The sequence below is a fragment of the Fulmarus glacialis genome, unplaced genomic scaffold (genome assembly GCF_000690835.1).
Source record: "Fulmarus glacialis isolate BGI_N327 unplaced genomic scaffold, ASM69083v1 scaffold5079, whole genome shotgun sequence".
In the NCBI taxonomy this organism is placed as follows: Eukaryota; Metazoa; Chordata; class Aves; order Procellariiformes; family Procellariidae; genus Fulmarus; species Fulmarus glacialis.
The window spans coordinates 1-22,486 of NW_009235078.1; the positions used below are offsets into that span (position 1 = coordinate 1).

Here is a 22,486-nt window from a genome sequence, read left to right on the forward strand (position 1 = left end):
CTGGGGCAGCTGTCATCCCCGGGCGGCCGGCATGGGGTGCGTGCCCCGATGGAGCAGTCATCCCCTGGCTGACTGCGGGCGGGGCGACCGGGGGGCGAGGAGGAGAGAAAGGGAAAGGGAGAAGAGAAGGGAAAGGGAAAGGAAAGAAGAGAGAAGAGGAGGAAGGGGATTCGAGAAGGGAAAAGAAAGAGGAAAAGGAAAAGAAAGAAAAGGAAAAGGAGAGGAGGAGAAGGAAACGAGGAGAGGGAAATGAAGAGAAGGAGGGGGAAACAAGAAAGAGGGAAACGAGAAGGAAAGGGAAGGAAAAAAGGAGAGGAAAATGAAAGGAAAGGGAGGTGGAAACAAAGAGGAAAGGGAAAAGGAAAGGGGAAAGAGAAAAGGGAAGGAAAAAGGAAATACTGAAACAACGGGAAAGGGAAATGGGAAGAGAAGGGGAAAAGGAAAGAAGAAAGGGAAAGGGGAAAAGAAGGGGAAAAGGAAGAGGATGGGGAAGGAAAGGTGACAAGTGAAGAGGACAGAGGAAAGAGAAAATGAGAGAAAAATGAAAGGAAAAAGAGGAAAAGGAAAGAGAGGACTGAGAAGGGGACGGGAAAGGGGAAAGGGGAAAAAAAAGAGGAAAGGGAAAAGGAAAAAGAAAAAGGGAAAGGGAAAAGGAGAGGAGAGGGGAAGGAGACGAGAAGGAAAGGAAAAGGAAGGTTTGCCTGTAGCATAACGAATCTGCGCAGCCCCGCACTCCAGATCAGCCCAGTCCACCCTGGCCCAGCCTCAGGACAGGTGCCCCGGTGCCGCCTGGGTGCTAGAGGAGGACAAGCACAAGGTGACCTGGTTGCCAGCACAGGGACACAGTCACACCCCCACGTCCCTGGGCGCAGGCTCCTGGGACCTGCCTACCTGCATCCCCCAAAGCAGCTCGCTTGGGCATAGAGGGGTTGGAGGCCATCCTCCACCGCCTTCTCCCACACCTCTCACTGGGGAGAGCCCACCTCCCTCATTCTGGGAGGTGATAGGTGTGGGAGGTTGTTTCCCTCTGCTCTGTACCCAGGCCTGGCCAGGGTGGACCAGGCCGATCCAGGGTGCGAGGCTGCCCACCTTTGTCTCAGGGCTGGCAGGGAGGGGGCAGGACTGGGGGAGCACAGCATCCGGGTGCTAACCTTGCCTCTCCTCTCTCCCAGGGGCCTGTGTTGGAAGGAGATCTAAGATGAAGTTATGGGATGTTGTGGCTGTCTGCGTGGTGCTGCTCAACACGGTCTCCACCTCGCCCCTGCCCACCGGTAAGACGCCTCCCAAGGGGCCCCCTTCAGTGGTAGAGGGGCCTGAAGACGATCTCTCCCCCATCAGCCTGCTGCCTCCCTATGCTGTGCAGAGTGACTGTAAGAAACATTCCCCTTTGTAGCCACTGCTGTCTGTCTTGCTAAACCTGCTCCCCTTTGCTCAGGCGTCAGGGTGAGGAAAGAACCCCTCCACTTTCTGCCCCCACTTCTCCCCCAGGCAGGGTCACTGGCTCTGGTCTGGCTCCAGCAGCTCCAAACCAAGTCATCCTGCAAAGCTTGGGGTTGGCAATTGCAGTGGCAATGCCTGCCCCCGCCCCGCCTCCACCTCCAGCCCTACCTTCCTGGCAGTCGTAAGATCCCTTTGGTTGAAAAACCTGGAGAGATGGGAAAGTTAGTTGTATGCAGAGGAGCTGAGGGGAGGATCAGGCACATAAACCTTGCAGTGCAGGCACTGAAACGCCTTCCCCACCACTTCAACCTCCTCTACCTGCTCAGACCTGCCAGTGCAATTATTCTCTGTCTGTAGTGGGCGCAAGTCCTGATGGAGACTGGGCTCCATGGTGGGAGGCACTGTACACATCCTGGAGTGCTGCTGAGTTTCATTAAATCCTCCTTGGATCCTGATTCCAAAATTAGTGTGTCCGCATGGAAATTTACAGAAGAGTAGAGGTGGCAGGGTTAGGAGCTTGATGCAGAGCAATCCACATGAACCGGCTCACAGCAAGACAGCTTACAATCCAAATGACAGATAATAATAATGCCTTGCTAATAATAGGTCTCCTACAGTAGCAGATACAGGATTTTCACAGTGAGTGTTACACTAATTCTGGTGGCTTTTTAAAGTGAGAGTTAATATGACTCAGTAAGAAGTGGCAAAATACTCACATGAATTGTGGAGATGTTCACTTAGCAAAGGCACAGATGCAGCTCGGAGGTTGCTCCCTTTGCCTTTGCTCAGCCCTCTCTGTTCAGCTTGTTGCAGGATGCAGACAGTATCCAGTAATTGGGATTCGTTTTTATCTCCTTATCTGGAGGCATGTCCTTTCCCTGCGCCTGCCGCAACTCCAGCCACAGGCAGGCCCGCTCTCCCTGCTCTGGTTTCTCCGGGAGCAGCCGGGCTAACGCAGTGTGGAGGCACCGAGCAGGGAATCATGTGCCATGACTCTGCTTTCATCCCCTCCCCAACACCCATCTCCTCTTCCGCACACACATCTATGTCTTTCCCCTTTTAGTCTCCTCTCTTTCCTCTTCTCGCTTCTGTTTTCCCCCTGCTGGAACCTTGCCTAGGTTGCTGCCTCTGCGCATCCCAGCCTGGGCTCCTGCTGCTCACAGCCCAGCAGCCCCTGACGTCTTTTCAGTCCCTCTACACAGGGAGGTCGGCCAAAAGTGCTTCCTCACAGGGCTCCAGCCTGCCAGGGCTGCGATGCCGTCACACACGGTCATCTTCTCCACGGTGAGCTACGCGGCGGGATAGGTACTGTCCTACAAAAGGCAGTGATCAGCTTTTCAGGCCACTCTGGTGGTCCTCTCTGCACAGGCTTGCTGCAGCGCCGGTGGCAAGAAGAGCATTAGGGGGAAAGTGGCACCAGTTTGTAGCTCTGGCAGAAGCTGCAGGGTGGAAGAGCATTAATGCTATATCTTTCCAGGGTGATAGTGTTTGGACGATGCCTGCTTTTATCTTGGAACTTCTGGGAATATCGTTCCTGGTGAACTGGTTTCTCAGGCAGCAGTAGCGGTCTTGTCTGTTCCTAGTGTCCAAAACTTCTCATTGTTGCCTCCTTTTTTCCTGTGGATTGGATAAACAAGAAGTGGGAAGAAAGACAATCTCTGTTGTCTTGAGCTATGGTAGTATCAATAGACAGGCTCTTCCAGATATCTGTTTCCAGGGTACAGATGTAGGCTTTGCCAAGCAGAGCTGAGTCGCAGGTTATTGCCCAGGATAGTCATTTGAGAAAGGGCTGGTAGTTTGATCGCAATCTCTTAACCCTGCGGATCACAAATAGATGGGCCTGGCTGCAAGGGGAAAGTAAGCAGTGCTGTTCTTCACAACAGAAATTGGGGAAAACCCAGGGAGTTCCGTTTTGCACGGCAGCGGTTTACGCAGCACTTGTGCCCAGAAGTCAGAAACTCTTCTCTCTGCTGCGTTGCCAAGTCAGGTGAGTCAGGGGAGACTTGCAGAAAGGCAGCTGTAAGAGAGCAGTGAAATACTTTGATCCACTTCTACGCCGTTTTTAGTTGATTTAAAAATGTGTGGTGTCTGGAAAGCAGTCTGCAAGCACAGAGCCCACAAGGCTGATCCTATCCGGGCACATCATTGCCTTCCTGCTGCAGCAGCATTTTGTTCGAGTCACCACCATCAGTGTCTTTGACGTTATTTGTTTCTGTCCGCTTACCATTTAGTGGCACACACCCTTCAGCACCCGAAAGACATGTAACGACGTACACAAGAGGAGTCACATCTACACCATGTAGATTTCCCTCTCCTCCTCAAGGTTTCTCTTACAAGCAGAGGGCAGTGTGCCACGAGCATGCAGGCATGCTTGCAACTCCCTGGCTCATGTGCTGGTGGGCCTGCCATGTATTAATATCTCTGTGGATACTGTTGGTCAGCTGCTTCACCGAGGGCCTTTGTGGGAGGCAGCTCCCAAAGCGGTGGGAGCGCCATCATCCCCCACATTGGCTCATCTGCGTGGGGCAGTGTGTGGGCACTGAGCAGGACTGGGTGCTGTTTGCGTTCAAAGAGGGGTGCACTGCTCTCCCCTTGAAGCGATCCCCGTGCAGGCTGGGTGGGGAGTAGCAGCTGCGCTCCAAGGGGTGCCTTGCTCTTACTCTAGAGAGGTCGGGGTCTCCCGTGCACCACTTGCAGCAGGGGTTAGTAGGGTTGTGAGATCAAGTCCCGATCCTAAGGGCAGGCCGAACACCTTGCTGGAGCACAGATCTGTTTTCCCAGGCCCTTGACACCTTTTTGTGTTCTCATTTGATGGGATTGCTTTCTCTGCAAAGTGCTCTGAGGTCACCTGATGTTACCCCATCTCTTTCAGATGGGCTCAAAACCTTCCTTCGTTCCAGCCTACAGGCAAGGTCCTAACCTCCTGGGCTGATCAGGTGTAATGTGCTGACCTTTTCTGTTCAGGGCAGTAATTAGAGATGGCAGAGGGTGTTGGCAATTGCAGTCTTCTGCATTTTTTAATGGACTGGAGGCTGGGGTGAGAGTAGCCTCCATAAATGCAGTGTATTTGAGACTAATCCAGTGTTCGTAGGTGTTTTAAGCATCAGTGTTCATGGGATACCTTATTTCACATGAAGGAGAGTAGCTGTAGAGTTTGTAAGGTTAGAAAACCCATGTTTGCCTCATGCTACAGTCTGCTGGGGCAAGGACAATTAGCTTAAATATTAGCTTAAATAGTAACTGTGAACAGAACAAATATAAACCAAATTATTGTAAACTAAATACCAAGTCAGCAGCTTCAGAAGCATGACAGTGCAGAGGGAGCCAAACACTTGGTTTGGCTTATACGCAGTTCCCAGCGAATACATTTTGTAACTGCTTGCTGCTGTATGGTTATAATCAACATGTATGTGAGGATTGGAGTATCCTAAGATCAAGGATATAGTCTCATGATCAAGCGAGCATCTTTAGTAAGAACTAGTGGTAAGCACGTAGAATGAAATGAAAAATCTCACCGTGGACTCTTCCCTCCTAATAGGAGGAAAAGGTGGTTTTTTGCATTATGATGTCTGAGTTGCTCTACGGCCACTGGATGGTCATTTGTTGTTGGAGCTCCGCTGGTATGTTTGTTATGCTATAACACATCATGGCGTGTGTGCGTCATACCTCTGTTAAAAATTCTTCATACCCCTGCTAAGGGGTATTTAATGTTAAGTTACTGCATTTAGCTGCAACATTATCAAATAATATGGAAAGCATCTAGAATAAATGGTGATATTGTAGGACTCTTTAAGGCAAAACCAGTATTAAATTATACTTCCAGCTGAATGCATTTCCTTCCCTACAATATTTATTGGCACATTCAGTGTTACGAACCAGAACTCTCATGTTCCTGCTCAACACACCTACAGTGTGGCATATGCCCTTTAGTCTAAGACGCCCAGAAGCTACAGAGGTAACCTGCCCGTGCACAGTAAATCCAATGAATCAGAGAGGTATCTATCTGCCACACCAAGCAGGTGCCACACTGCGTCATTTGATCTGTGTGTAGCTACTGCAGCCGGTGCATCCAGCCAGTGTCAGACCAAGTGTGCCTGTGTCCCTGGGCCAGCATATGTATAGTAAAGTTTGTTTGCATGGGCATGCCCAGGCTATCTAAAAATTTAGAGAATGCCCTTGAATGGGCATTCAAGTTTGCCCATTCATGGGCAAAATTCTAGAAAAAGAAGGAACAGGACACATCTGGGTAAATCCAGATGCATGTAGCCCTAGAAGCCAATTTCTCTGCAGTCTCAGGTATAAATACTGAATATACTCCTGTGAAGGGTATTCTGGGAATTAAGGAGGAAAGGACTGAAATGCAAGAGAATGGGGTTTTATTCTCATTTTAAGAGTTATCCTTTGTTTAAAGTTTTATGTCTTTGCTGCTTTTCAATTTACAGACCTCAAAAATTTCCCAGTGGAAGTGTGGATCATTTTAGATGTTTTGCAGGTGTGGGTTGCTAGATAACATGCCTGAACATGCTTTTCTTGGTCGCCTTTCATAGGCCTCTTCAATATATTTTAGAAATTGCTGTGTCCAGGGTCTGCAGATGACAAGCTGCAAAACCCTTCTTGAAAGGCTGAAGAATTCAGCTGTGTAGTGACTATTGATGAATTGATGGGGGAGGCATTATTTGTCCACTAGAAGAGGATCCTCAGATTGATAGGTTGTAATGTCTTTGTAAATTATACTGTTCCTGATTAGGACTGCATAAAGTAGGTTTAAAATATTTGATGTTACAGAGGCTGAGAGAAGCCATTGGGGTCGTCGAGTACCATCCCCCACAACTGCAGATGATCAGGGATGGGAATCTAGTGCAAATATCCAGTCTTTGTCCCCCACGCACATTATCAAGCAACTGCAACTTAAAACTTGTAGTATATAGGCCAAACCTCACATAACTGCACTTGTCAATCCTCATACTTCTGAGGTAATAAGTTAATGACAAGTAATAAATGAGGAATACTAAATATTGCAGCATAACCATGTTCAGGATCATCAGACATCTAAATAGGCCACTGCCACATTAGTGCTGGTAGAGTGGTTGACACTGCAGAATGATCATTTTTGACAAAACCAGCTGTAGTTTCTGATCAAGTAATATTTGGTAAGGGGAACCAAAGGAAAGATTACAATGATTCTTGGAAATCCAGTCCTGATTACAAAGAGAAGAAAGAAAATAGAATCAAAAAGATTTCTTTGAGACAGGTATAAACAAAACATTAAGACACAAAATGTACATTAGAATATGTCTGTTTTTAAGACCAAGGACAGAAAATTAATGATGTGAGGCATTTCAAATATCAGCATTCTTCTTAAGGAATAAAGCCACATTGTATGACTTAGCAGGTATTTAGGTTGTATGTATTTGTACAGCACTTGAAACCTGCAGGTACATTTCTTTGAAGTCAGTGGGACTTGTACAAATGCTTTAATGATTATTGAATAGGAATATTCTTCAAAAGAAGCAAACACTGAAATCAAAATACTTGTTTTCCTGTGGTGGGGCCAGGCAGTGTTACAGCAGTATGCCACAGCTTCTCAGGTGGCCACGTTTTTAGAGGCAAGCTGGTCGTATCCCCTTTAACTGACAAGCTACATACAAACTTCTGGACTACCTCTGCTCCCATCCCAAGCGTGTAAGATTTCTTTGGCAAAACGAGCTATTACTCAGGAAATTTCTGACAAGGAAGTGTAGATCCAGCGTAGCAGCTGGGCAGGAGCTTGCTTTTCTGACCACATGCCAGCGCCGTCTGGCAGGCCATGGTCCACACATCCCAACATGAAACCTTCTGCAGCAGAGCACATAGCGCCTGCCCTAGGGTCAGGGACTGATTATTGTAATAATAACATTTTCCAAACTGCGATATTAAAATTTTTCATATCGTTCCTACTGTAAATACATTGAAATGCAGTTAGTGAAAGGCAACAGTGGAAGAACACATATTATTTATAGGTCAGATCAAAATCTGATAGCAGCAGAGATTGCCACAGGAGGGGCATCAGCCATGGTTTTGCCCGGATGGCTCTGCTTTATTGCCCCTGGGGAAGAGACTGGGATAGGGTCCCTTCATGCTGCTTTGCTGCCTGTGCTTGTTCCTTGGGAACACCTCTAAAACCCAACGGGAGATGCAGTGTAAGGGCACCGGCAGCCCGGGAACAGCTGCTGTTATTTATTTAGGAATGCTGTTCCCATTCAGTGAGCTGGCACTGAAATGGGGCTGGGTGACCGGTGTGGGGTTTTACTGATGTCATGCAAGGGCTAGTCTACATCCCTTCTGCACCAGGGATGCTAAAGAGAATTTCTTTTTATTACTGACAGTATTTCCTCCATTAAAGTCTCAGATGCCTGTTAGCTGGCTGCATGCATTCTTGCTAATAGAGGCCCAGGTTTTGGGTCCCACTCATTTGAGGCTCTCGCAGGGTTGGGACAGAATGAAATATTAAGTGTAAACCCAGGTTTTACTGGGAAGCTGGATATTTACTCAGCATGGTATGGATCTGGAGGGGTATAAGGCCTTAGTGAGGAGACAACAGACAGGTATGTGCCTTGTCCAGGTTTGGCCTCTGCTCCATCACTGGCTCCAGGCAGGGTGCTGCCACTTTTCTTTTTTTCCCTTTTTACACTCTTTATGCTGTAATTTCTTCAGATACAGAGACTGCTTTGTGGGTGCTCGAGTACCCACACAGCCCCGTACAGCAAGGCCCTAGTGCAGACGGGCTCCTGGCAGCCGCTGCAGGAGCTGTCCCAAAACCTCAAGAGCAACCACTGAAAAGCTGTCCGCTCCTCAGTGCCTCAGAGCCGGTTTTTCAAAGCTGTGAATCAGAGGCAAGACCACATCCTCCTGCTGCTCCTTTGCTGCTTGGCTGCCGGAGGAGAAGCTCCTTTGCCCACCCCAGAGAGGGCAGAGGAGGGGCCGGGACCCAGGTGCCAGCCCAGAGTCGGGCAGGATCTTGTGAACAACCTGGACCAGATGAAGAACAAGAAACTCTTGTGGACAGGTCAGCTCGCAAGGCAGCTTCCTTTACTTCACCCAGCTCATCTGACCTTGATGTTTTCCCCCTGCTCTCGGGGAGTCCCCCCAGCTGGCAGCAATGGTGATGGTCCTGTTGTTGCTCCCCTTTCTTCTCCTGCTGGGAACCAGCATTTCATTCCTGTGAGAAAGCAGGCAAAGGATGCAAGGGCAGGCACTGCCAAGCACGGCAGTGTGAAAATACAAAGTACTCTGCAGATTTGCCATTATGACCAACACATGGGAAGAGGCAGGGTTAGCTAGTGAGCTGCAGACACAAAACTTGGCTGCCCCCTCCGGAGCACACCGGGAAGGTTAACCCTGTGCCACCTTGTCATACCTGATGGGTGTGAGTGTCCTGGAGTCGTCCTCCAGGTTACCTAGCACTTTGCCTTGATGAGAGACAAGTGACACCAGTGAAAGGCTCCATTTCTAAGGGCTCTCTGAGTCGGAGGGGAGGACGCAGCATGTCCTGGGAGCTGGCGAGGCAGGGAGTGAGGTAGTGAACCAGAACTGTATTAAACATTTAAAGATAAGCTGACCCTGGTGTGTTTGATGCTCTGTTTCCTAATGGACACAACCGACCGGTTTCCATTTCACTTTTAGCCCCACAGATTTTCATGCAAGGCATGAAAGCAAAGTCATGCTTCAGAGAGATGATATTTTAATTGTTTAAATCCTGAAAACCATTTTAATTGTTTAAATTCTGAAAACCTTTCAGCATAAGTATTTTTAACACCTGCCTTTGCTTTGATGCCTGCATAATAGGCTTTGTTTTTAATGAAAAATACTTCACTTTCAATAAAATAAATGGTTTATCCCCACCACAGTTGATGTTTTTTTACTTTGCAAAGCAGAATGATCTTCACATTAGTAATTTTAACCTTGCTAAGGTCACACTTCCACAAACAGGTTACTCTGAGGGTCTCCTAAAGTGCGTCTTTGTGGTGTGAGATGGAGGAGTTCTGTGTTCAGACAGGGCATGTAATAAGAACCTGAAAACACTACTGCAAAGCAAGCTAAATACAAATATAATTAATGAATAAATGGTATACCAGAGTAATCTTCATAAGCAACAAAGAAACGAGGATGATTCGTTGCAGTCACTATTAGAGGCACATTAATTGTCTATTTCCCACTAGCAAATGATCTAAGAAGAAATGTCTTTGTGAGTATAACTTTGGAGGAAACTTAAAAAATAACCAGGAAAGAAAGGAAACTAAAATATTTTAGTCATGAAGGGCCCACATTAAAGTACCAGAACTGTTTTTGAAAAAGGGCCATTTGATCCTAACACAGATCTGGATCTGAATTTTCTAAATACTGCTTACCATTATAATGAGCTGGATTAACCCCCCTGAACTTCGAAATCATACTTTAAACTAGAGTCTGAATACTGCTGTTTGAACTTCTCTAATTGAAAGACAGCTGTGCTTAAGTGAAATATCCTGGTAATTTTATTAAATGTTTGGCTTGATGTTTTGATGTAGTAGCTATACACTGCCACCAAATGCATGCATAAAAGCTATAATGTAAAACAAAAATCTAATTTTGTAATTTTTAGTATGCCTTATGTGACTTCTATTACATCACTTTAACTCAGTATATGCAAAGTGCCAAATGACACTGCAGTGATGTGATCACATTTTCCCGAGATCAGTATGGAAAACTATTCTATAAAGTACAAATAGTTTCAAATAACTTAAAATGCCAAATTTTATGAGATTAAAAAAAAAAAAAAAAAGAAAACGCACTTATATAAATTACTATTTTGCAATTAATAGAATTTAAGCTTTTTTTGTAAACCATAATAGCCAGCATGGTCAGAAGAGACTGTAGTTAGCCTTTAACAATCCATAACCAGGCACCAAAATGAGTAACTGGGTTTTCTTCTCAAAAACTGAAGATCCATCTGTTCCCACTGAAATCAATTTGTGGTCAGGTACAAACTGAGGCTTTCTTGCTGTACCATGCTGGGTTACTGCCACTGCGGGGGAATATTTGGCTTTCAAATAAATCTGTTGCTAGTGAAATCAAAGGAATAGTTCTACAAAATGTAATTGTGATCACATTTGAACAGACAGAAATAATCTCCATTTTTCCTTATTGGAGACTGTTTTCTTGAGAATGTGATGGGTTTGGTTTGGATATTCATTTAGACCTATTTTACGTAGAAGTCTGACTGAACACTGTATAATTTATTCTTCTAAAAAGCGCAGGCATCAGATCCCGGTCCTGCTGGCACGTGGTGTCTCTAATTAATTGGAAATGCAAAGGCAGGCTCTGGGGGGTTTGCAGCGGGGTGCCCGGAGGAAGGCACGTTTCCCTGCGTGCCCACAGCGGAGCTCCAGGGTGGCTTTCTGCAGAGGCCAGTGGGGAGCACCACGGGTGTTTGGCTGCAGGATCTTGCGCCCGTACGCGCTGCCAGCTCTCGCAGTGCCCAGGGGACAGGGACTGTGCTCGGGGACAGGCAGGTCAAAGCTTCAGGTTCCAGAGAGCAGCAGTGAGGCGAGATTTTCAGTTTGCATTCAAGAGGGACATTCCTAGCCCGAGGATCAAAACTATGATCTGAGTGTGCCCTAGAGGTTCAGAAAGCAAGCAAACAGCTTGCAAACAGCAAGCAGAAGATACAAATATTCTTAGTTTTTTAATTAGTATTTTAAATGAGTCTCATTTCTCTTTTTTTTGTTTGACTCCTGGAGTTTTGGGCACTTGGTGTTCACCAAGTCTGCCCCCAGCCTGGTCACTTCTATAGATTCCCGTGTGCACCAGTCCTGTGATGTTTCATTCTTCCCTTCTTTGCTTTTATATTCATTCTCTGGTCACGTGAGAAACCCCTGGCAGATTAAGAGCCCTGGTTCAGCTGGACATGGGAGACAGAGAAGGTGCCCAGAGGCAGCCTGGCACATGGACTGCCATCCGTACCCCCCACTCTTGATACTCCAGCGCTAGAAAGCAGACTCACGCACTGGTTGCCACCAGAGGAAGAGGCTCTGCCTGTTCCTGCCCGGGTGGTGAGGTCCTTGGCATGGCACTGAAAGAGGGAGCGTGGAAGGGAGCCGCAGGAGAGCGAGGTGAGCAGGAGCAGGACGGGCGTGCTGGCCGCAGCTCCCGCAGGCACCGCTGCCTGCCCCACGCTGCTGCCAGCGGGCGCTAGGCAGAGGCGATGCAAAAACGCATGCACGTGCCCACACGCAGACTGCCTTCAAGGGATTTCCCCGGGGAGTTGGATGGTCAGGAAACAGCTTTCAGAAACGTGACATAGAACCCAAACAAAACCTCATGACTTTGCGCCAGTCCTGTGAGTGTTCATGGCACCATACTCTTAAGTGGTGGGGCTCAGCCCCAGTGGGGTCTGTGAGCCTTTTTCCCACGCTGTGAATAAGATACACAGAGGGCCCATGTTCCCTGAGGGAGGATTTTACGTTTCCAGGACACATGGTCCTTTCCCTTGGGAAACACCTGCTTTGAGGTGCATCACATGTGTGACCCAACCTTCGTTAACCTCTATTGAGCACATGCTGTTGTGGGCTATCCCATACTGTCCTATGCTGCCCTGTCCCATCCTGTGCTCTCCCATCCCATCCTGTCCTATCCTAGGTGGCTCTGGATTTTTAAATTCTAATTCCTTCACAACCTGGAGCCTGGGGCTAGGGACTACTGCTTAGAGATCTTTACTGCTTTTATTGCCGTAGTATCTGAGCGTTTTCTGGTGGCACTTTGTACAGTGTGACAGGCATCTGTCATGTGTTTGTTCTCTCAGCTTTTCCACCAGAAGGCGTTTGTTTGTTTTGAAAAAATATGTGTGTGTATAATTAGATGTATTTGTATGTGTGTATGTGTAAATACAGCACATATATACACACATGAAAACTGTGTATGTTACAGGAAGGGATAATAGCATGTGCTTCTCCCAGGGGTGTGAAATCCCCACGGAAAGCTCTGTCTGCTGTGCAGTAAAGTCAACACAATCCATGCAGTATTAGAGAAGCAAAGCTGCCGGGCTCTTGACCTTCGTTCTGAGACTATAGGTGTTTTCTAAACAGTGTTGGAGACAGAGGGGTAACTAAGTACCCCTCACTCGAGTGGCTTTATTCAGGTCACAAACCAGCACTCGATGCCAAGGCAGCCCCTATGAGTCCACTGGTGTTCCCTGGCCCCGCAGCTCGGCTCAGCACCCCCTTCGCCCCCAGCAGCGCTTACCACAGCGCAGAGACCAAACAAGTGCTCGGCACGTGGTGGCTGTGGTGCAGAGAGGTCTTGGCATCCCTGGAGCACATCTACCAAGCGTCCGTCAGGATGGGGTGGTCCTGCTGTCAGTCTTCTCCACCTTCCCTTCTGTCCATTAGCCTTCTACAGTCTTTAGTCCTTGGTCAGTGGTTATTGCTTATTCACGTATGATGTCTGGTGGTAGCTTCCTTAGCACTTACCTCTAGTGCCTTGTTTCAACCCGTCATGCCTGGTGTTAATGCTGGCATTTCCACTTGGTTGCCCAGGGTCCTATTTCAGCAGGTTTTTTACAGCATTTTGTTTCGGGTTCTCAGGCTTCACACCCATACTTATTGGGCAGCTGAATATCCCTACTGAGTCATGACTGGCACATCGGATAGGCTGCTAAGTCAACTCTCACTTCACTCCTGGCTGTCAAGGTTTCCTTCAAACCCCTGCGAGCCACTCCTAGTGACTGTAGTCACACTGATGACTATGCTTCATTAAGCAGCAGAAAATTAGCACCAAGCCACATCCGATCAGTATGAGCCCCATTGCTTGGGTCCATGGTTCAGTGGTTGCTGGGTCCAGCTGCGCCTGATGCAGTACTGAGAGCACAGGCCCATGCTGCCAAGCGAGTGTTGAAACTTGGCTTTGTGGGACTGTAATAATTCAGAGTTTGGCCAGAGGCTGGCTGATTGTGGGGACTGGAGGTGTTCCTCGAACAGTGCCAAATTATGAAAGCAAACTTGGGGTACATTGGCGGTCCAGTTGGAAGCTGCCAAAAAGAGCATTGTTGCATTGATCATGACTAATTTGGGGCTCCACAGGCAGAGAGTGTTGCTTACAGCAACTTGCAAGGACTCACTGAGTAGCCCAGTAATGCAGCTGCCATCGTGTTAATGAGGTGTACCCACATAGCCGCCTACCAGCATGTGTGGTTGTAGGTGGGCAGGCACTGAGCAGGGTCAATAGGTCCAGCACATTTTTTGAGAGGGGCTCTGTGCCTACTGTTCCCACCAGTTCCCGAATATCACCCACGTGCCTTGTGTCTCCTCCAGTGACGTAATCTCCAAATACTAGGGGTCACTGCAGGAGTCCTCTCAACAGATTTGGATATCTACTTGGGATATTTTCCAGTCCCCTGGGCTGAAGGGGAAGTCCACCCTGGAGACAGAATCTGGCATTCATCTTATTTATAGTGCTGGTATCCGTCCCAGTGAATCTCCCAAGTGGCCTGATGTTGCAATAGAGGATGAGCTGAGCAGGGACCCCTGGCTCCATTAGACCTATCCCAGGTTACAGCTTGGAGCACTTCTTGCATGGTTTGTGTTAGAGCCCCAGTAAGATTAGCAGGATCAGTTGTGCTGCTAATTACCCCATTTTCTGGTTGCAGCAAGTCCATGTATGTTGCCCACCCATCACCTTGACCTGGACCTTGCTCAGTAGGGCAGTATTTGTATGGTGTAGGCAGACCAGCCTGTCCTGCAACAGAGCTGGGTGGTGCATCCAACGGACTCATTCAAGCTACGCCACTCCAGTGGGTATGGCTCATAGTGGGTATTTTGGTACCTGCTACAGAGGTAATGACAGAGGAGTGCAAGAAGGGTGCACTTACCATTGGTATCACAGGAATATGGGGCTTGGTGCAGGGTCCTGCCTTGTTCAGGTCCTGTGTAGCTGTATAGATAGCAGCCATCCCTCCTTCATGTCTTTTGACAGTCACTGGTCTGCAAGATTGTTGCTTTTAGGATGGATACCTGTAAAACAAAGTGTAATTCACTTTTCCCAGTCCCAGACTCTACAATTTATAGGATCCTGCTTCCTATGTGCCACCCTCATTATGTGAAGGTACAAGATTGTCTGCCTTCATCACTCTTTTACCAGTCTATACTATTTTGCTGGAGCTGCCTATGAAAAACCGTATACTTCTGATCCATCACTGTTTTGTCTTGGAGGGGGGCCTCTAGGATGTGGCTGCTTCAGGGAGGGGTCTGTGTTCCTCCTTTCGAGCAGGTGCACTGTGTTTCAGCAGGTTTTTGCACTAAGAGTTAAGATCCTGCTGCCCCATCTCCTCTGGATTTGATGTTTCTATTGAGGATATGAAGGTGTACCTTCGCTAGGCAATGGAGGCAGCCTCATGTCTTCCTCTCTCCACACAGAGTCCATGCCACCGTGTGTGGGCTGGGTACATGTGCTGCCCGGTCTCCAGACAGGGCTCCTGTCTGTTACAGTGCTCTTTAGGGAAATGTGGCACTGAGCCTTTGCCTAAGGACCTGTTCCTATCTCAGCACCTGACCAGGTGAGAGCCTTCGTGGCTCCATGGAGGTACCAACCCCTGGCCAGGTGCACTGCATTGGTTATCACCTTTCCTAATGTTTGCCGTTCCTGGGATATTTGTAGGGGTCCTTCTGGAGATGGAGCTCCTATACATGCAGGGCTGGGTGCGTGACACTGGTCGGTTACATTGGTGGGCACGTAGGAGTTAAGTAAAGAAAGAAGCATCTTCTTAGGTCTTTCGGCGAAGGAAATGAGTCCTCAAGTCCTGATTTTTGGCATAATGAATGAGAAAAAAAAATCTCAATATTGCAATGTAATTGCAGTATTACAACAGAACGGCACCTAGACACGGGCTTCTGACAGCCTGACCCTCCATTAAATCACTATATTCACTAAAGCAGATCAGATTGAGGGATTTAGTCCATGGGAAGTTTAAAGATTTCAAAATGTGATTTTTCTCCAAATCATGCTGAAAAGCTGAAATCTGAGAAGATTTCAGAACACGTTCAATTTCACCCTCCTTGAAGAGGTTCATTCTGCTGGTATCAAAACATTTCATTGACTTCAACATTTAATTTACTTGAGTAATTTATCACTGGTAGAGTACATATCAAGTGAAAAATGAAATAGGTGTTTTAACTTAATAAAAAGAAAATGCATTAATAACATTTCCCTTGAAAATTAACATAATACTTCTATTCTGACCTACTTCTACTCAGTCTGATCAGCATCTTGTGATACAAAGTACTTCCATGAGAAATTTTTCAAAAGCTCTGATAATAATTATCCCCTAGAAGCAGTAAAAAAAGTAGGCATTCAGCCAGGAATAATAGCTCAGCCTGGTACCCCAGGAAATTCCTCTTTCTGTCCTGCCCAAAAACCTTATCGATAGGTGGCTTTGGCAATACTAACCGCCTCTGGTGTGAAAAGACAACAATTAACAATTATAGTCACAAAATTGTTTTAAAGAAACCTCATCCTTTTGCCGCTTTGCTGGGAAGAGCCTGTATAACCTCTCCACAATAGCTTCATCCACCCATTAACTAATATGCGTATCATGACATGCTTTTCCTCCCCTTGATTTTGACAGGGCTCATTCAATATTGAAAGTCGTGCTGGAATGCTACAGCATCAGCAGACCCCTACAGAGATACATACGTATCTCATTTATTTTTCCCCAAATAAGTTTCCATGATGATCTAAACCTTCCAAATTCTCCCTGATTTCTGACGGTCTTGGGCACCCGCTGTGAAGCGATGGGCAGAGCAGCTTGCATGTGTCTAACGTTTTTGAGCCACAAATGGACAAACTTAATGACAACTGACATGTGACAAAGCCTTTTCTCTCTTTCCCAAACAGCTAATATGCCAGAGGATTATCCAGATCAGTTTGATGAGGTAGTGGACTTTATTCAAGCCACCATTAAAAGACTGAGGAGGTCGCCGGATAAACAGACTCCGATTTTTTCTAGGCGGGAGAGAAACCGGCAAAATGCAGGCACGAACATAGAGAATTCCAGCAAAAAGGGAAGGAGGAATCAAAAGGGCAAAAATCGAGGATGTGTCTTAACAGAAATACATTTAAACGTGACTGACTTGGATTTGGGATATGAAACCAAAGAAGAGCTCATTTTCCGGTACTGCAGTGGATCTTGTGATGCAGCCGAGACCACCTATGACAAAATTTTAAAAAACTTAACCAGAAAGAAAAAACTAGTCACTGACAAAGTGAGGCAAGCTTGTTGCAGACCTACAGCCTTTGACGATGACCTGTCCTTTTTGGACGATAATCTGGTTTACCACATACTGAAAAAACATTCCGCAAAAAGGTGTGGATGCGTCTGACGGCTGCACGCCGGAGGCGGCGCCGGTTTTGCATTCCTGGTGCGATGCAAAGAGAGGGACCAAGGGTCCCGGGGAAGCGTCTGCTCAGAGCGGAGAAAAGAGGACCAAGAACGCAGAACGAGGGGCCGCAGAGCCCGGGGAGGGGGGGCACGAGGCGGCGTAGGAGGATGGAGGCTTTTAACCTCCTACGAGAAAGTGAATAAACGCTCAGGTGGAGATGCCGACGGCTGGATGGCGTGCGTGCTCCCTTTCCCGTTTGACACAGTCCACCGTCAGTGAGACTCTGATCCGTGAGGAAAGTGCTTAAAAACACAACCCTGCCATACCACACTGTGCTGTAGTTACACCATCCGTGCCAGGAAGCTTAGCTGAGAAGCAGCTTGGGAGTACCTTACTGACCCCTGTGCCCTCAGCTGTACTGACAGACACGTGGTGCTACTGCTCGTTGAAGGGCAGTTCCTAAGCACTTAGGACAACTTCTAAGCTGTAGTAAGATTAACCTCATAAGTAAGATGTTGTCGGGCAAATATTAAAACTCCCAGGCTCAAGTTCTGTAGGGCCAGTATCGATACGAAGCAAAACAGTTCCACTTACTGGTTAAGTTTGGTTATTTCCATCTCCCGTTTCTTCAAAATGAGCGTAGGATTTCATTCTTCTGCCACCTATGGAAACAAGTTGAGTTTTTAAGCACTTCTTCCTAGTATAGTACGAGAAATCACAAGCCTGGCCTATACAAAACATGTTTCTTTTGGTTTACAAAGGACTAACGTCACTTGCGTAACTACATTTCTATTTGGTCATTGTGAGTGAGCAGAGACTACTTGATGCAATGCATCCGTTCAGAGACATAAATGTACAGAAGATATTTATTGAGATTAAGTTATTGTTATTTATTACAGTTCAGTAATGAGTCTCCTTTCCTTATTTATTAAAGTTTCTTTTCAAAGGTGCCAAAGTAGAAGGTGCTTGGAAGATACAGAGAGACAATGAAGTTGGGAACAACAGTCCATGCTGTTGATTGAAAGTGTTAACTTGAATGCAAAAAATCACTTACTTTACCTTTTTTCTTTTAAACAAAATCCTGATTATGTTCACAAAATGTGCCGAAGCCTGCAGCCCTTCCTTCTGTTCACTAATACGGTTGAAAATTACTGCAGTCATACATGCACAGGAGCAGCAGTGGCTCTGGATGAGTGAGGGTTGCAGGACTGGGCTCAACGTTAGCAATTTGTTAGAAAAACTAATTCTAGTCGTATTTTAAATGTAGCCACATTTTTTTATCACACTTTTTGCCAACTGACCTCATATAACTATTGACAAATGGGAAATAATCACATTTAGCCTTATAATTTCTTGTTATATTTATTTAAGCTTTTCCTGCCATATTTCCATATATAAGAGGTTAAATCCCTCTTACTAGTTAGCCCTGGATTTAATATAGCCTGCAGGTAAACAATTGTGTTAAATAACCAAAGTGTTTTGTATAATTTGCTGAAATGTTACAGGATCGTACCCACGCAGCAGAACAGTCCGAGTTTCCTTAGGATGAGGGAGGTTGTACAACAAAGGCATTCATACCTGACCACTAACGCAAGCTCTCGTTCTGGAGACTTCTTTCCCGAAGGAGCGGCAATGGAGGTCACTAGACATACCTGACAACCAGTGAAGCATCAACTCCCACAAAAACAACAGGAAGAAAAAAAATCCCTATTGAAAACCAAAAAAATAATGGTCTGACCTTTTATCTCATGCATGCAATGGCTCTCCATACTCATTTTGCCCTGGGCCCCTCAGGGTGCCACAGAAGGGTCTAGAGGTCAAAAAAGTCCAGAACGGGCATAGAATGATGTACCAGGTGTATGAAATGTAATTCAGCCCTGACCTCTGCTGCTTTCCTGGGCAGATGGAGGACAGCCCCGGAGCCCACCCGCGGGGTCCGTTCTCCCACTGCCACAGGGACACCTTACCCTCCACGCTGGGCAGGAGTGGTACAGCTGATACCACCACCAGCATTGGCATGATTTGGGCAGCAAAAGCCTGCTAAGCTGAGGGTCAGCTGCGCTGCTGGGCAGTTGACCAGGCGCAGCACTCAGAGGTGTGCTTTCACTTGCCCCGGTTGCTGAAAACGTGCCCCAAAGCATTTTATGTGCAGCTTGAAGAGGCTGCAACCAAAGCAAATCACTATGTTCAAAATACAAAAGGGTAAAGTTCGTGATTTTTTTTTTATTTTTTAGACTTTACTGAAGACAGGAGTGTGCTTCTCTGGAGTTTTTTACTTCACCTGCAATTTATGTGTCAGTCATTTGTGTTAATCAACCAAAGTTCTCTACAGACTTTATTTTTGTACAATATTCATTTTATAACTTTTTACAAAATAAAACCCATTTCTATTGTTACCTGGTTGTTGCTTGTGCTTCTTCCATTGTAACAGTTCCAAGTTACAGTATTGCCCGGTTCCCAACCTGCATGGGGCAATACTGAAGAGCCAGCAAGTCCTCTACGCAGTGGAGCTTTTCTCTCCTATCTCACCAGCGTCTTCAATGTGGATCAGAGATGTCTGTAGCTTCTTAGCAGAACATAACATTAATGGGCCACTGCAATAAATGACTCGAAAATGCATGGTAAGCAGTGACACAGTAATTAACCCAGTGGCAGGCTTGAAGCCTGATGTTACCCAAGCTGTCCCTTGCCCATGCAGAGCTGCAGTGGCTTCGTAGCAGCCTTGGCTATGCACGGCCACAGTTCCTGCACTTGGAGGAGATTGCATTTTGCTTTGCTAACCCAGGCGTTACATCAGTTGGCCTAAATTCCATCCACTTTGGCAGTCCTTTTCCCTTCGTCTTTAAATAGGAAAATACAACTTGAGGAATTTTCTTTTCCGCCACCATCATGGAAAAGATGAGGGCAGGTTTTATGGCTGTGGCCAGCAACATTTTCTCAACTGTTTTGTGTTAAGTGCTGCAGTTCCCATCACAGAGCCGATAAACGCATTCAGACTTACAGGTTTTGACACCGGGCTTTGTACTCCTCAAAACTGCTACGGAGAGGAAGAGGGAGCATCTGAACAATGAGCCAGTGAGCAGGAGATCAAACGCTCTTTCTCTTAATGTACAGCATATGGATGCCTTGGTTTCATTTGTGCCGAGCGAAACCATGCACGCAGCTCTAGCCCAGCTGCTGGAACGCAAAGCAAAGCTCGCAAGCACTGCTTTTGAAGCACATGGTATTGAAGGCATTCCTCCTTGCATGCCACCGCCTCCGCTCCTTGCGGCAGAAGCCCATCCACCATGCACAAAGGCTGCTGACTGCAGTCTGGTTGAATATGGCACACATTAAGTGTTTGGCATGAAAATGAGCTGCAGCTTCACATTCAGCGGAGATCATACACTTTCCCAAAAGCTGGAGGGAGTGTCTACGTAAAACACAACTGTGAGGTGCTCTGAAGACTAATCTCTGATCTTATAGGCCAAACCGTCTGTCTCCTCTTTCGTGGATGGGGAAGAACAAGGCCAACGTTGAAGTCTTGCTTGGCCTTATCAAAGGCTTTGAGTGGGCCACGTAATAGCTGGCAGGAGCAGGTTTGCTTGCACAGGGCTGTTTCACCCTCCTTCCCCAACCTTCCTGGTGAGGATAATATTGGAGAAAGCAGATGGGGTTTTGCCGTTGCAACCCTAGGCTCACCGCTGCTGTGCTGCCTCATTTTCTGGTTGAAGTAAGGCTTGCAGTATGATTTCCCTGGCATCCTGCACATGTTAAAGCAGCTTGAAACCTTCAGCTGGCAGGTTGTGTAAAAGATTTCAAAGAGGACTTAAACTTTCATTTGTCACTAGGTAGTCCCAGAGCTGGGACAGACATTATGTCACTGCTTGAGTAGTAAAAAAAGAAGACATGTAGTGTCCCAAGTTAGATAAATTATTTACAAGGGAGAGGATGGACCAAACCCCATAATTATTTACACTTACTCAATACTAAAATCAGGAGGACATTAAGTTTTATTACTCGACATCTTGATAAGGGTTTTTTTTTTTTAATTTTACATTGGGTTTTGTTGCATCAGTTAGCATTGTGCTGTCAGACAAGAAGGGCTGATTAGAGACTTGGGACAAATTATGAACGTCTCAGGAAAAAAAGGAGGGCATATTTAGTGATGCAACTTGGAAATCTGGCCCTCAGAGAGTCCTCTCCAGCAGAAGACATTGCAGCCATGTACATCACACAGGCAGGGTATCAAGAAATTGTAATAATACCAGGTCCTTCTGCAAGCCCTCTGTGCACTCCATCCCACAGCTGCCTGGTGGTGCTGGTCTCAGTGCAGAGAGGATGATGCAGGCAAAACTGTGTTTGATTTTGGGTTGTTTCACCTCTGCCCGCAAAAGAGGAGGAAGGCCAAAGGCAGCCAGTGCCTCGGTCTGGAACAGCGCAGGAGGAAACCAGCAGCAGTCTCACTCCTTGCAATCTGGATGGCTAACCAAAAATACAGAGGAAAATATCAGGATGAAGAAAACAAATGGAGCTGACACATTGTTTAAATAGGTCTTCAAATGTCATGCATGGCTGGAACAAAGATGTTTTGTTCCAAAGCAAGAGACAGCTTGAAATGGCTCAGTAATACACATTGAGAAGTTTGCTTATTTGGAACAGAGCTCTTCTAATGAAAAGGTTAATTGTGTTGCAATGGAAAAGAAAAAAGGCGAAGCAGAGGCCAGGCCTGCACTCCTCACCCTAGCAAAATTTCCCACTGGCTTGAAGATTTTCTATAGCAAACATCACAGGACTGAACTACTAACCTTACAATAAATTATACAGTAGGTATATTCATGGGTCAATAAAAATAGCTAAACAAACCATATATTCTAGCAGCATTAATCTTTCAGACAAGCCACAGCAGCAGCCAATGAGAGAAACCCAGTGCTCACTCAGCCTGATGCCAGGAAGTTTCCTTGGGCAGGCACCGAATGCCAGTACTCAGCACCCAGACATCTTCACTCGCCATTGGCTTTTTCACTTTGAAACTGCAGCATTTTGTTCACTTTTCCCCAAAAGGGTCGTCACAAGTGTGGAAACCTTTCTGCTTTGCAGCTGAAGAAATGGCAAAGAACACGATGGGCTTTTGAAGGTTATGAAGGGCTGCTGCAATTACCTACAGGGCTGAACATTTGCGGGCAACTTCTCTAGGTTTTTGACAGCAATCCCCTGGGTGCAGGTTTCCGCCCACTGCCCCAAAACCTTTGGTTTCTTATCTGCCAGCACACTGGATATGGAATGTTTCCTTCTCTGTCATCCCAGGGAAGATACAAACATCAGTTCCCGGTCCAGAACTGCACAACTTATCCCCAAGTGGTCCTAGCAGGTCTAAAGCTACCGACATGCTCACCAGAGGTGCTCCATTGACTGTCGTGGAGTTATTCCAATTTCACAAAAATGTAAATAAGTGTATCAAAGATGTTGATTTTCTTGGCAATATTCACGTACAAATACAAAGACTGAATCATTGTACAACACCCCTAGTCTTTCTGTTTCAAGTTTCTCTTACTTATTTCATGTGTCCTGGGATTTCCAGAGCTTCAAGACATTTTGGCTGGGATAGAGTTAATTTTCTTCATAGTAGTTGCTATGAGGCTATATTTTGGATTTGTGCTGGAAACAGTGTTGATAAC

At 46.5% G+C, this 22,486-nt stretch overlaps 1 protein-coding gene across 3 annotated transcripts; it reads left to right on the forward strand.

Annotated features, from left to right (window-relative positions):
* Positions 1-1,198: 1,198 nt before the first annotated feature.
* Positions 1,199-16,829, forward strand: GDNF (glial cell derived neurotrophic factor). 3 transcript variants are annotated; one of them, XM_009585866.1, is made up of 2 exons: positions 1,199-1,370; positions 16,345-16,829. In XM_009585866.1, the coding sequence occupies exons 1-2, from the start codon at positions 1,199-1,201 to the stop codon at positions 16,827-16,829; spliced, it is 657 nt and encodes a 218-aa protein (XP_009584161.1). The 3 variants fall into 3 exon arrangements, with proteins under 3 accessions (XP_009584161.1, XP_009584162.1, XP_009584163.1); XM_009585867.1 differs by having other exon boundaries at positions 1,199-1,271; XM_009585868.1 differs by lacking the exon at positions 1,199-1,370 and adding an exon at positions 12,075-12,084.
* Positions 16,830-22,486: the final 5,657 nt, after the last annotated feature.

Coding starts and splice junctions, on each gene's coding strand:
- GDNF (XM_009585866.1), top strand. CDS start 1,199: ATGAAGTTATGGGATGTTGTGGCTGTCTGCGTGGTGCTGCTCAACACG. Junction 1,371..16,344: donor CTATGCTGTGCAGAGTGACT/GTAAGAAACATT, acceptor TTTCCCAAACAG/CTAATATGCCAGAGGATTAT.